Genomic DNA, 14,987 nt, shown 5'->3' with positions numbered 1-14,987 from the left:
CTCCCCAGACACCAAGTGTGACAGGCACCTCTGTCCAACCAAACCCACCACGACCTAAACTAAATTTCACTTCCAATTCTGATCAATGGTATCTGATTACTTTGGTAATGGGTTATACATTCAAGTTTTTCAAAATTTAAAAGGCACCATGAAGTGTGCTGTAAAGAAAGTCCCCTCCCACCCAGCACCCACACCCTTAGTTCCCCTTCCTGGGGACAACCAATCTAAATCCCTTCTTAAAACAAACTTAGTCGGCTCCTGTCTTGTAAAAATCATAAGCATTTGAAGCAAAAACTGACTTCAAAACAAAACAAATCCTACCACCTGGAGCACACTCAAAAGTACAAACAAAAGCCCACCCACAATCCCCTCAAGGGACCACCAGCATTTCAGTACATGCCCTCCCTGCTGCCAGTGCACATCCACTTTCCAAAACGCAAAACACAAACTCAAGAGCAGAACCACAATATCGATTTTTCACTATCTTGCCAGTGTCTCAGGAACACTTCCTCATGGCTTCTTCCTTGAATGACTTTTGATAGCTTTGTGATCTTCCAGAAATACTGCTTATTTAACTAGACCCTAGTGAAGGGCATTTGGAATTTCCAGTGTGGTGATGGGCCCTCAGACCCCAATGCCTACTTGTTTGTTGTAACAAAGTCCTAGGAGAGAAAATACTGGGTCACAGGCGTGGCCATTTTTAAACACCCTGGAGACCCACCAAACTGTCCTCACTTTGCTCAGCAGGCCTCGGTGTCTAACCCAAATCTGATTTCCTCAAGACCACAAGGTCCTGGTTCATATATCACTCAACAGCAGGTGTATGTGCCCCTAACCCCACCACCACATCTAGACTAGGGCTGGGGCAGGTGACCTGATTTGTTTACTCAGGCAAAGGGCCTCACCTGGGCTCATCCCAGTCCCAGGTGAGTCAGCTGACCACGGCACCACCCTTCCCCAAGCAGGAACCCAGCTGGGACAAGGGCCACTACCTTCCAAGGAGAGAAACAGACTCGGCAGTGGCTGGAGAAGGACGGGCAGCAGCACCTGGCACAGGTAAGAGCCCTGCCTCCTTCCCTCACTGTCCTGACCCTCTGGGACTTCCTGGCAGTTTCCTTTCAAGGCGCGTCACTCTGGGAGCCAAGTGTGAACTGGGGTTTCTCCTACGACCCCAGCCCTGGGCCAGGTCTGAGGGTCGAGTGACCTTCTTCCAGTATCATGAGGGCGCCAGGCTCCTGACTGCTGGTGACAGTGTTCACAGAGATGGGACCCACACCTTGCTCCCTGAAGCGGGCCCATGGAAGGCCAGGCAAAGAACTGATTGTCCTAAGAAACTGAGTGCAGGCCTCAGTTTCTGTTACTTCTCTGCCTGAAGCTATTTCTACCAACAAGTTCTCTACCAGGCAAGGAAGCTGGGCCAGGGGCTTAGCCACTCTCAGAACTGGTTTCTTCATGTGGACACTGGACACATCCCCCCAGTCAGAACTGAGTGAGGTAATGGACACAGGGGGCCAGTGTACGCAGCAGCCCCAGAAGATGGTGCTGAAATGGGGCTGCTGGGGGCTGGGCAGCAGGCAGGGGTGTTACATGTGGCAGCCCAAACTAATGACCCTACCTCCCCAGCCTTCTCACCTGGGCTCCTGCCCCTTACCCTCTAGTCCACTCTCCAAACATCAGCCAGAGGGAGCTTGTTAAAATCAAAGTTGGGCCATGTCACTCTGCTGCTCACACTTCTCCAGGGGACCCCAGCTCAGTGGAGGAAATGCCACATCCTTCCCATGGCCCACAGGCCCGGGAGGATCTGGACCTCACTGCCTCTCCAAGCTCCTCTCCTGTTACGTGCCCCCTGAAAGACTGACTTCAGTCTCACTGGGCAGACGTTCTGTACACGCAACGGGCCCTCCCATCTCAGGGCTGCTGCAGCGCTATGCCCTCAGCCTCAAGGCACTTCCCTAGTCCTTAAGGCACCTGTCAGCCCCACAGTGAGGCTCTTCTGGACCTTCTGACACCCGCTACCCTCCATCCCGCTTTCCTTCGCCCATCAATTCCCACCAGTGGACACAGCATTTGTTCCTATCCATCCAGCTAGAAGTACCACTCCTCCAGGACAGACTGGTCGGCTCACCCCCTTCTCACCGTCCCCAGAACAGTAGGGGCACTTAGTGCTCAGTAGATGCACTGAAGGAAGGAACCAAGCTAACGATCCTGCACACCCTCTGTGAGTAGGTACTGTGCCACCTGCTTTCCACACACTTCCTTCTAAGACTCTTTTCATCTCCATCATAACTCTGTGATACAAGTATGGTTACCCACAATACAGAGGAAGAAATGACACTCAAAAGGGACTTGTCCGTGCTTGCTCTCACAAGGCAGAGGCAGCAGTCTGAATCCAGCCCTGCCTGCTCCCAGGGTCTTTGCTCCTGCTCTGCCCCTCCTGGGCCTGGATCCAGGGGCATCTGCATTCCCTGAAGCAACTCACAGTTCCTCTCCAGCAGGCAGTACAGCCCTGAGAGGAGAGGCACATGCTGGCAGCCTAGCAACAGCTTCCTCCTTCCCCACTTATCACATCTCTGGGCTAATCTGGCCTTCCAGTTCTTCCTCTGACATTCTAACCCATGCTTCCCTCCCACGTGCTGTCTTCTGAAGGATGGATGAGTTGCCCCCAGAAACAAGTAGGAGTCCCGGAGTTTCAGCTCTTTGGAACAAAGAAGTGACCTCATTACAAAGTCCAAAGATGGGGGCTGACAACCTCTTTTCAGCCCCACTCATCTCTGAGGCCTCGCTGCCAGTTTGCTGTGGGTGTTGTTATTACTTATAACATCAAAAACTACATTGGCTCAGGGATGGAAATTCTGGAAAGTGCAGTGAGAGAGAAAAACTCCTCTAAAAGGGATCGGTTAGGTGGCTCTTTTCCTGCCAGAGGAGCCGGTGGGCTGTGGGAGCCATGATCACTGACCTGAGCCCTCCTCCACTGTCAGATTCAGGAGCCCGCCTTTCAATCCGCCTCCTCAGGATTATGTTTCTTCACTTCAGGCCTAGGTTTTTCTTCAAGGGATTTTTTTGGATTCTCTCTTCCCTCTGTCTCTGCTTCTCCACTCTTTTAAGAAATAGTAACCAGACCCCTGTTGTGTGCCAGGCATTGGGCCCAGCACTGAGGATTCAGAAATGAACAGCATTCGCAACCAGAGAGGGAGATAGGCAAACGAATACAGCACAGTGGAAATCTAACCCAGGAAATTGCTCACAAGAGGTGCTTAATAAACATTAGTGGAATGAATGACGAATAGGTGAATGTCATGTTCTGTGGTCTAGAGAAGGGAGGCTTGCCTAATTCTGTGGTGTGTGGGTGTGGAGATTTTGGGGAGAGCTTAGTACTGAAGGAAGAATGGTTCACCAGATGAGCAAGGGGGAGAAGGCATGAATGGTATTAGAGACTGGGAACAGCACCTGCAAAAGGAAGGAATCAGGAACTAGCAGGTGAGAACTAGAAGAAGCAAAGTGTCTGGAATGAAGGCAGGTGGAAGAGTGAGGAGGTGAGACTGAAGATGGTGCCAGGAGACAGGACACGGAGATCTGAATGCCAAGTTGAGGTTTGAGATTTATCCTGAGCACAGAGCTGGCTGTGGCTTCAAGAGCAGGAGTTGAGGATAACCCCCCGATTTCTGGCTCAGACCTTGGGGTAGGTTTGCTGGGGCCACTGCAGAGAGGCAGTAAAGCTGGGTGAAGATGAGTTCAGTTTGAATAACCTGCAAGAGGTGGTAGAGACCTGGAAAGCTGATGGACTCAGACCTGGGCCTCCCTATCCCTGGAGGAGGACACTCCACCCCCACCCTCCCCAGCTGCCCTAGCCATTTGTCCAGCACCCCAGAGACCCAACTGCCTAACAACTCTTATAACCAGCAGTGGGTCCAATTCTGCTGTGGCAGGTGATGTGCCCGGCCAAGCACAACACCCCCACCCTGAGCAGCAGGCTCTCTCACTCGGGCACTCTTGGGTGAGATCCCAGGGTCAGTCTGCGTGGAACGGGGCGGGGCCCTTGCAGCTCAGCACCGTGTCAGGTGTCAGCGCGCAGCAAGAAACCGTTGAGCGGGAGCCAAAAAGTGGGAGGAACCGTGACGTCACGACGGGCAGGACATACTCAGGGCCTGAAGGCGTTTCCGCACCGCCCCGAGAGCGAGGGGGCTTCCTTTTCAGTTCGGGCAACAGGCAGCGCAGAGCGCAGCCGCGTCGACTTTGCCTCCTCGACCCCCAACAGCTGTCTCAGCGCATAATCTTATCAGGCAAACAGGGGGCCGGTCAACCTCATCCTCCTTCCTTCCGAGGCCGTAAATGGCCCTCAGAGGTCAGGGTAGTGGGCAGGCGAAGGGACACTCGCTCCCTTTAAACCTCGATTTGATCCGCGCAACCTCCAGTCCGGCAAAGAGGGGACGCGGACCCCGACCGAGCCCCCATCCTCTGCTCTGCTGCTTTACCTGATCTCTTTTTGTGGATACCGGCGCCAGCCGCAGGCGCCTGCCGAGCGCGAGAGGCTGGGTGGGCTCCAGTCACCCACCCGGCCGACCATCGGCTTGAAGAGCGAACCGCCGTTTCCCACCCGGCAGCCGCAAGGCTTCCTGGGGCCACCGACGAAGGCGCTCTGGACGCCGCAGCGCCCCGTAGCGTCCTTGCTGGGTCTCCGCACCGGCGCCGTAGCCCGCAGCGACTGGAGGCGGGTGGGAGTCCTCGGGGGGTTGTCGGGCGGTGTGACAGATTGGAAACTGAGGCCTGGGGCTGCAGAACGGAACAGACCCCAGGACCACTGCGGCTCTCTCTGCTGCCCCAGCGCGTGGAGTGCTCCCATTTCACAAAGCGGGAAGTTGAGTCTGAGGGAGCGGGCGGGTTCGTCCAGAGCAAAAAAATCAATATGACGCCCCAGTCTTTATTATAGAGGAGAAATTAGGGCAATAAAAGTAATTTGTAAGGAAAGACGGCGCATTTCATTATGTAAACATCAGACTGGATTACACTCAGTCACGCTTGTAGATAATAAAACGAGCAGTTTAGGTTTAATACAAGAAAATATTCAACTGAATTTTGCCAAGTTTATATTCGACATCTTGGGTCGAAGGCTGATGTATTTGTATACACGCATGGAGTTGCTGTGACAGCTACAAATGCAGATGTACGTGGGTGTGTTTCTGGTGACTCACCAGTGACCTATCCTCACCTGGTGAGGATAGACTGATTTTCCAAAAGGGTGAACTTCCCCCCGATTAGCCTGACATGTGCATTTCTGGATAATATATTGTATATTAAAACCGGGGGAAATCTTATTGTATTTGTATGTAGAACAGGTTATGATGAGGTTTTTGCATACATTTTGGGAAGATACTGGAAAGTCATGTGAGCCGTACAAGTCATGAGGACAGTTTGTTGTGGTGAACTTTTGTGTGTGCATTCCAAGATGTCCAGTTCTCCATGCCCTGCTTCATAAAGGCTAGTTCTGTCCCCTCAGTCTGTGGCACCCAAAAATGTCCACACAAATTTCCAATCTGTTCTGATTTATTCAGCCAAATAACAATTTATACCACTTTCGATGGGGAAGCATAGTGTGGTGAACAGAACATAGCCTCTGCCCTTGTGAGGTCCAGTATGAGAAAAACCCAGATATTAATCAAATAATATGATAAATAGCTTGACAAAAGAGGCAGCACAAATCAGGGTTAGGGAAGCACGAGAAGAACCAGCCAACTAGCAGTTTTCCCATTGCCTGACAAAGCCAGCCAGAGAGGTAGCATTTGAGCTGAGACTTGAAAAGAGCCCCACTGTGTTGCCGGGGCAAGTTCACTATGGATTCAGTGAGACCAAAGAAATGACAGTAGAACATTCTTGGGGTGAAAGGATTACACCCAACTTTATTTCCATGGTGGCAGGTCAGTCACTAGAATCCTGTCCACTCAGAGCGAGTCTGCGTGCAGCAAGCCGGTCTCTGCCTCTGGGCCTCTCTACCCGCTCAGCCATCTCAGTCTCTGTCTTCGTCTCTGCTCTCCTGCAGCTTTGCAGCTGTGCCACCGTGTCGCCCAAAGCACTGGGCGGAGCTCTTTATATAGAGTCAGTAACAACGTATTGCCCAAATGTGTGTAGTGAGCTAGCCAACCAGGGCCAGGTGAGAATCCTGGCCATAGGAACCTTCACTTTATCCACACCCACACAGAGAAGGCTGGTGTGCCAAGCAGAAGGACCAGTATGAGAAAAACAGGCCCAGGGGCCCTGGCACTCAGTAGACACTCAAATGTGAACAGATATAAATGGATAACATTAGCATTTAGGACATGGGGCCAGAGTTAAGGGGAGGTAGGAAGCACAAATCAAGGCAAGCTTCCTGAAAGAAGTGTCTTTTGGTTTGGGACTTCAAAATGATTAGGAGTTAGCCAGGCAGGGAGTAGAGATAGCGGAGGGGAAATCCAGATGGAACAGCACATGCAAAGGCCTGGAGACATGAGAAAATTCCGTTAATTTAATGTTCTGAAAGCAGCTCTTTGTGGCTGGAGATGAGAGTGGGGGTTGGAAAAGGACCCAAGGCAAAAAATGAAGCTGGAGAGTTAGGGAGGGGTTGCAAACAAATGTTGCGACTCAGTGCCAGTTGGGACTCAGCTCCAGTGAGTAAAGTGTCTCTGTGTAAGAGACTGAATAGAGAGTGGTGGGGTCTGTGGCATCTGGGAGTTTGCTGCAACTCAACTGCAACTACTCAGCTGCATCCAGGGTTGCCAAAGCCTCCTGTGTTTTAGGAGCAGTACTCCTAATAAAACGAGATTATTAAGGCAGTGTCTTGAGTTTTGCATTTAGGCTGCTAATTTGAATGTATAACGTACTGTGCTAGGTCAGATAAAATCTGTTTGCATCTGGCCTGTGAGTCACCATTCTTTCCAGTCTCTGGAGAAATCGTGTAGGCCTTGAGGGCCCCTTTCTTGAATGTGGGGGACATTCTGAGAGTGGGGAGCCATGGAGGGCTTTAAGCAAGGGCACAGAATCCCAGGCTCCTGCAGAAGGGCCTGTTGGCTGCCATCCATCTGGAGAACAGCAAGAGAGGAGGCAGGGCCCGTGGGGGGATGTTGTGGCTCCTGGGGAGGGACAGGGTGATGACGGAAGCCTGAACACAGCAAGGGGATTAGGGCTGGGATGTGGGACAGATGGGATTTGATGGCAGATTAGAAGGAATGGTGTGTGTGTGGGTGTGGGTGTGTGTTGGTGGGGGGTGTCAAGGTTAACACAAGGGTCAAAGCAGCAGCTACAGAGGAAGGAGCAGGAGCAGTGATGGATGAAGATGACCTCGGCCCCTCTAGGTCACTCAGAGTAACCTGGACCTGGGGCTGGAGTCACATCACCTGCCACAGCCCACTTGGTTCTTTGTGGCACCCAGGCATCCCTTTACTGTGCTCACCTGTCACATGTAGGCCCAATGGGGTGAAAAGGGCACCCCTTGACCTAAAGGAACTGCAGTCCAGCCAGGGAGACAGACTGAGGATAACCGATGAGTCCGGGGCGGGAAGATGGCCCAGCATCTCCCAGAGAGCAGGGCCCTGCGGGGAGCTGCAGGGACCTTGTCACCTGAGGAGCCGGGGAGGCCTGTCCAGCAGGAACCAAAGGTGATGAGGCGTGGGGCAGGGCAGGGCATCTGGCTGGAGTGGACTGGCCCAGCAAAGGCCTTGAGATGTGACAGGGCCAGTGGGTTAGTGGGTGACCCAAAAAGAACACAGAAAGACAAACTGCCCCACCACATTTCACCTACGAGGGAAATTCAGCCTTTCTTCCAAGGTGCTTCCTTTGCATTTCTTCAGGTACCTTGCTCTGAGGTCCCACTGATTCTTCCCTGGGACAGAAGCTATTCAATAAATGTTCCCGATGCTCCTCCAGACCCCTCCCCTCTGCCCTTTGGAGCGATACTCTGATGAGTGTTTGAATTCTGCTACAGACTGTGTGCCTGTTTAAAGAATTTCCATTGGTCTTACTTCACTGGGGCAAAGATCAAGGCTGCATATAAGTGGTTTATGGTACAAGTGCAAGTACCCAGAGGTGAAGTAGGGTGGGAGGCAGGGAGGAATTCCAACGTGCCTCACTGCCTTTCTGTTGTAATATTAAGGCCCCACCCTCTTGACACTGGACTGGATTTTGTGTAATTGTGGGACAATGCTGTGCAAACCTCAGACATAGGCTGGGTATGCAGCAGGTGCTACTATACACCTGCTGGTTGAAGTTAGGTCTCAAGTGATCAGATCTTGTAAGCCCTTCCAACCTTTCAAACACATCAGGCACGGACATGCCCCTTGTCCTGCCTTTCCTGGCCAGCATGTCCACCTGGGTGGAACCCTGGGTCCAGATTCTAAAGCCCCAAGTCAGTTTAACATGGTGGGATGGAATGAGGGTGTAGGCCATGGACTTGGAACCAGACTTGGGTTAAGGTCCAGCCCCCCATCTCCAGATCAGGGGCAGCAATGCCTCCCGAATGTCTTTCTCATCCTGAGAGTGTTGAGTGGCACGTGGGCAGGTGGTGGATGTCCGTGCCTTCTCAGCCCTCACCCCTCCTCACGCTGTGTGCCCTGCAGGGTGTTAAGGAACAGCCATGTCCACCCTGTACCCATCTCTGGAGGACCTGAAGGTGGACCACGCCATTCAGGTAAGCAGCCGCGGCAGCCTTCGTGATTACCTCAGGGTAACCCATGGAGGCTTGTCTTGCAGAGTGCTGGGTGTTGGGGCCAGTGCAGGGCCCGCTGGGTGGAGCAGGTGCCCGGGGGCCCTGGCAGTGGAGTTGCAGCAGGAACAGAACAGACCCAGCAGCTGCAGACAGGCATCTCTTGGGCCTGCTCTGCCCCGAGCTTCCTCCATGTGGGTTTGGGTGGACCCCACACCATAAGGCCAGTTCCAGAGCACACCCCATGACAGCCCATGGCATGGTACTTTTGCTCGGCCCCTAAAAGACCCCTTCACCTTCCATCCCACCTGTGGACCCATGGGTTTTGAGAATTTGAGGCTCTTCAACTGAGCATTTAGTTGTGAACTGGGCCTCAGTGTTCTGGCTGCTTCGGGTCGTAAAAGGGTCATGCCATGGGGTAGGTCATGGGCCCAGGAAGAAGCTCCCTGCAGAAGCATAGACACCTACAGAGCTTACATTTGCACACCACCTGGAAGATGTAGATGTATGGACTCGCCTCCCCAGCATACTGATGCCCTGACCACCAGCCTCAGGGAGCCCCAGGCAACAAGTGTTTCAGGGTCCTGGCCACAGCTGACCAGCATTCCCCACCCCTCCCCAGGCCCAGGCCAGACCACACCCAGGATGTCCGCCCTGCCGGTCCAGGGCACGGCTGTCTCCCAGCCTTCAGGTGAGTGAGCTGTGGTGGGGTGCTCCTGACTGAGAGTGGCCTCTCTGGCCATTTCCCAGCACTTGTATCTTGCATGCCACTGTGCTGAGCATTGTATGCACATTTAAGCCTCACTAGAGCCCTTTGAGGGGGACACTGAGAAAGCTGCGGCTCAGTGGGACACTAACGTCCCTGATTTGGGGTCACACGAGGCGACTAGGATGTTTGGCCCTTAGAGATGTTCGCGGCAGTCTCGATTCAGGCCAGTGAGCCCTCAGGTCAGACGCCCGCCTCCCACAGACTGTGGATTTCTTAAGAGCAAGGCACTCATGGTCTCAGCACCAGTCCCGCTCTCTGTGTTGGATGTCTTGCCAGTGCCAAGTAAGATCAGTGGAGCTGACCACCAAAGTGGCACACGAGGGACTTGGTGTCTCACGTGCTCCTGGAGGAAGGCAGGCCCACATCCCCAGCAAGCATCCCTGCCCCCTCCCGCAGGTCCCATGTCCCTGGGGTACACACGCTCTCGGGGATGTACTGCAGCCGTGGAGATCCCAGGGCCCAGGCTCTCAGTGAAAACGAGCGGCCACCTGGGAGCCAGGCAGGCATGGCTCCGCTCACACCCTGTATCACCTTTCTCCTTCCTCTTTTCCTTCCCATCAGTTTTATACCCAAACCTGGCAGAACTGGAAAATTATATGGGTCTTTCCCTCTCCAGCCAAGAAGTCCAGCGGAGCCTGTTTCAGACTCCAGAAGGCTGCCGTGTAGGTATTCGTCTCCTGCCTAGTGTGGGCACAGAGTGTTCCTTGGTCTTGACGTTTAAACAGACCTCAATCTCCTCTTTCCCCAGCATGCCTGCCACTGTTTCTGGCAGCATTTCTTGTTCTGAACCTTCAGCACAAGTGCTGTGGGGCTTTGTGGTTTCCCGAGGGCCTTGGGGTTGGGGGGCCACTAGCTGCCCTCTGACCTCTGGCTTCAGGCTGTGGGCCTGAGCCTGCTGGACAAGAAGGGAAGACATTAAACACAGCCTGAACCCGGGGGCTTCTCAGGAAGGGCTGCTTGTGCCTTGAGAGCAGCAGTGTGGATGGCAGAGCCAAGCAGAAGGACCTTGTCACCCAGCTCTGGTCCCCCAAATTAAACAGCGATGGTCGATTCTTGCTCTCTGTGGCTTCAGGGAGCCAAAGAATGGGTGATGCAGAAATATTCACTCTGGAAAATGTGCTCACTTATGGACTCCATCCCCACTCAACAGCCCCCTCCCCCAACCCCAGCATCCTTGTGGGCCATTTGTCAGTGTCCTGGTCTGCCACCTCTCCCTGAGCCCATGAAAACGGGTGGCAAAGGGCAACTGCAAATCTCGCTAAAGCGGGAAGGTTTCATGAAGTTGACGGAAGTGACAATGAGAACTGCCACTGTCACATACAAAGCTGATGGAGGATCTCACGGGAGGAAACGGACAGGGACAGGGACCTGTGGGACCCTGAGAAAAACTGGTGACACCCTGGTATATTTCTCCAAAATGATCCCCTTAATAGTTATGCTGTGAAGTGCAAACACATAGAAAAGAACGTTGTGTTGTCTATAGTTACATTAGGACATAGGTTCATTTCACCTAAATTTTGATGAAACTATGACAGATATATTTATAAAACATTTTATTTAAAATTTTTAACTTAACTTTTGAATAATCATGGATTCACAGGAAGTCACAAAGATAGTACAGAGAAGGGTATAGAAGATTGTACCTTCACCAAATTTTCCCAGTGGCTGCATTTCACGTAGCTCAATGTATCACAATATTAAAAGCAGGCATTTTCCATTGGCACAGCCTGTGTCTGTAGCTCTGTGGGTTACTTTAGCACCTGAACAGACTCATGTAACCACAGGTATAATCAAGAATAGAACTATTTCATCTCCACAGAGGTCTCCTCACACTGCCCCTTCATAATCAGGCCACCCTGTCCCCCTCACACTCCCTGAGCCCTGGCCACCAGGGCTGTTTTTTGTCTCTATAATTTTGTTGTTTCAGAATGTTATGTAAATGCAGTCATATATGTTTGACCTTTCCAGATTGGCCTTTTCACTCACAGCACCATGCCCATGGGATGCCTCCCAGGCGCTGTGGGCATCGTGGTTTTCCCTTTTCACTGTGGTGTAGGATTCCGCGGTGGGCCCTGCTGTATTTTCAACCTGTTGCGGGACATCTTGGTTGTTCCCAGTTTTTGGTTATTACAGACCAAGCTATCGGGGATGTTTGTGTGCAGCTGTTTATATGGGCATATGTTTTCATTTCTCTGGGATATATACCCAGGAGTGCAATTGCTAGCAGTTGCTAGGTCATGTGATAAATGTATACTTAATTTTTTTTTTAAGAATCTGCCAAACTATTTCCAGAGTGGCTGTCCCATTTTATATTCCTGCCAGAAATGTATGAGTGTTCCTGTTCCTCGCCAGCATTTGGTGTTGTCCCTGTTTTTAATTTTTGCCATTATAATTTTGTCAAAACTACAAATTATTTTGCCATAATAATTCCTGTCATTATGGTTGCCCCATCTTAATTTGCATTTCCCTAATGGCTAGTGGTGTCAAACATCTTTTCATGTGCTTAACTTACCAGCTGCAAACTCTTACCATAAAAATGTTTCTTCGTATATTTGCTTATTTTCTAAATGGAATGTTTGCTTTCTTAAGTCAAGTTGTGGCAGTTCTTTATTTTAGAGTCCTTTATCAGATATGCAGTTTGTAAATACTTTCTCCTGGGGTTGTAGCTTCTCTTTTCAACCTATCAAAAGGGTTTCTTGCAGAGCACAAAATTTAAATTTTGCTGAGGTCCAATTTGTTCTTTTTCTTTTGTGGGTCATGCTTCAGTGTCCTGTTTGAGAAATTTATACAAGACCTAGGACCTGAAGATTTTCTCCTTTGTTTTCCTCTAAAACCGTTCTCTAAAACAGTTATTGTTTAATGTTTTACATTAAGCTTATAATTTCATTTAATTTTTGTACAAGGTGTGTGAGGTTTGGGTCAGGGTTCATATTTTTGCCAATGGATGTTTAGTTGCTCCCCAGCACTTGCTGACAAGACTGTTCTTTCTCGTTGAGCTGCTCTTGCACCTCGGTTAAAAAGCACTTGGCCCTAACGTGTGAGGCTGCTTCTGGACTCTCTCTTCTGTCTCACTCACTGTGTGTCTGTCTTTCACCATCACCACACTGTCTTGATGACTGTAGCTATAAAGTAAGTCTTGAAATTTGGTAAAATGATTCCTCCCACTTTACTCTTTATGTCAGAATAGTTTTCGTTAGTCTAGTTTCTTTGTCTTTTCATATAAACTTTAGATTAACCTTGCCTATATTGACAAAACATCTTGTAGAGATTTAATAGAAATTGCATTCACTCTGGGTATCAGTTTGGGGACAATTGACAGCTTTACTGTGTTCTTCCAATCCTTGAATAGAAACTATCTCTCTGTTGCCATCTTTTTATCTTTCATCCGTCTTTTGTTGTTTTCAGCATACAATTCTTACACATGTTTTGTGAAATTTATACCGAAGTAGGCTTTTTTTTGAGTGATTGTAAGTGGCATTGTACTTTAAATTTCAGTTTCCACATGTTCTTTGTTAGTAGATAGAGGAAAAGTTGATTTTGTATGACAATCGTTTATCCTGTTACCTGCCTGCACTCATTTATTAGTTCTAGGCGTTTATTTGTAGATTCCTTGGAATTTTCTAGTACACCATCATGTCATCTGCAAATAGAGACCATTTTATTTCTGGTCTGTATGCCTTTTATTTCCTTTTCCTGCCTTGTTGCTCTGGCTAGTACTTCGAGTACCATGTTTGACAGCAGTGGTGAGAGTGGACATCCTTGCCTTGTTCTGGGTCTTAGGGGAAAAGCATTCATTCATTATTACAATTTTACCTTAAGTTTTTTCAAGACAAAAATCAAATCAAGCCCTCTTTTCCTCATTGCTACTTGCTGTGAAAATCTTTTTCATCTTTAAATGTATTTTAATGGGGTGTTCTCCTAATACCAGTTTATCTTAGAAAATGAGGGTCCCCTTTCTGTGCATACCCATCCTCTCCCCATTTTCCTCGCTGTTTTTAGGGGGACTTTGGCGCCCCCTGGTGGCTTCATGGAACCCTGTTCCCTCTCTGCCCCTGAGAAGTGTGTGGTGCGCGGGTGGGATAGGGCCCAGGGATCACTCCATCCGCCTTTTCCCACCCCAACTCCCCGCCCCGCGTGACTCCCTGTTCCCCTGGTGTCTGCAGACAGTGGTCTCGGGCCCCTCGCCGGGCATGCTGGTGGCGCCGGTGTCTGGGAACAGCCTGGGCACGCGGCGTGCGGAGATCAAGCCTGGGGTGCGCGAGATCCACCTGTGCAAGGATGAGCGTGGGAAGACCGGGCTGCGGCTGCGGGCCATTGACCAGGTAGGGCCGGGGGCCGGCCGGAGGGGACGCACCGCCGAGGACAAGGGAGCGTCTGAACAGCGCCCCCTCCGCCCCCCGCAGGCCCCAGCTGCGGGCACTCCCTGCTCCCATTACGTCCTGGGCTTTGCCCTGTTCGGCGCACTCGCGTCAGCGTCAGGGCCGGCAGCGCGGTGGAGGTGGGGTGAGGGGGCGGTCGTCCCCAGTAGGGCAGGTGCAGAGCCGCGTGCCGCCTAACTCCCAGGCGCTAGCTGTTCCTCTCAGTTGCCTCCCCCAAGGCCTGGGGCTGGCCTGGGTTGCAGCAGCAGGGATGGGTTGCCCCTCTGGGGGCTCCTGTGGCTCAGAACCTCCCTTCCTCCCTACCCAACAACTGACAGGGATCTGGCTTCCAGATGGCTGTCTGTCGCCAGAAGCCAGGGACACTGATGCCTCTGTGAGAGGCCTGTACAGTCCAGAGCTTGGGGATGCAGCCCAGGGTTGAAACCCTGCCTCAGTGGCGGCCCAGTTGTGTGGCAAGGTCGTCCTGTGGAATGGCTGGTGTCCTTACAAGAGGAGAGACACCTGGAGGGGATGACCACGTGACACAAACACAGGGAGAAGGCCACGTGACAGCAGAGGCAGGGATGGAGTGGGCCGTTGCCAGCCAAGGAACCGAGTATTGCTGGCCACCACCGGAAGCCAGAGAAACAAGGAAGGATTCTCCCCTACAGAGGGAGCGTGGCACTGCCCACACCGGACTGCTGGCCTCCAGAACTGTGAGACAATACATTTCTGTTGTTTTAAGCCCCTGGTGTGTTGTACTTTGTTACAGCTGCCCTAGGAAATGGATGCAGGGAAGACATTGGGGTACAGCATGCATATGTATTTTGGCCTCAGTAATCCGGGCTCCTGGGTGGTCCCTGATCTTTAATCCAAGAACCAAGCCTTGGAGGGCTCAGATCACAGTTTTCCGTAGCAGAGAGGATGCACTGGCCCTAGGGAGGGGGCACAGTGACACGGGGACTCCTCGCTAGAGGAGAGAGAAGCCCTGTGCTTGCACCCTGGGAAGTGAGAAAGGGAGATGGAAGCAGAGAGAGAGAGAGAGAGGGGAAGCCACACATTCATTGCCCAGGGCTGAGCCTTGGCTGGGCAGTAGGGTCCGTGGGAACAAGAGCTGCAGAGACCTCTGAGAAACCAGGCCTGCAACCCACCTTTCATGGCTCCAGTGAGCCCCAGCCTAGATGGCACCATG

The 14,987-nt window shown here is 51.6% G+C and overlaps 1 protein-coding gene across 5 annotated transcripts; it reads left to right on the top strand.

Moving 5' to 3' along the window:
* Positions 1-800: 800 nt before the first annotated feature.
* On the top strand, positions 801-14,566 carry LOC130683883 (syntenin-2-like). 5 transcript variants are annotated; one of them, XM_057502900.1, is made up of 6 exons: positions 843-1,056; positions 8,583-8,653; positions 9,291-9,359; positions 9,999-10,099; positions 13,601-13,759; positions 14,149-14,566. In XM_057502900.1, the coding sequence occupies exons 3-6, from the start codon at positions 9,314-9,316 to the stop codon at positions 14,191-14,193; spliced, it is 351 nt and encodes a 116-aa protein (XP_057358883.1). In that variant the 5' UTR covers positions 843-1,056; positions 8,583-8,653; positions 9,291-9,313; the 3' UTR covers positions 14,194-14,566. The 5 variants fall into 5 exon arrangements, with proteins under 5 accessions (XP_057358881.1, XP_057358880.1, XP_057358879.1 ...); XM_057502899.1 differs by having other exon boundaries at positions 14,134-14,565; XM_057502898.1 differs by lacking the exons at positions 9,999-10,099; positions 14,149-14,566 and adding an exon at positions 2,086-2,218 and having other exon boundaries at positions 801-1,056; positions 13,601-14,126.
* The last annotated feature ends 421 nt before the right edge of the window (positions 14,567-14,987 follow it).

The sequence above is a fragment of the Manis pentadactyla genome, chromosome 5 (genome assembly GCF_030020395.1).
Source record: "Manis pentadactyla isolate mManPen7 chromosome 5, mManPen7.hap1, whole genome shotgun sequence".
NCBI lineage: Eukaryota > Metazoa > Chordata > Mammalia > Pholidota > Manidae > Manis > Manis pentadactyla.
The sequence above is the reverse complement of the archived record's forward strand: the minus strand, read 5'-3'. Positions and strand labels throughout refer to the sequence as shown.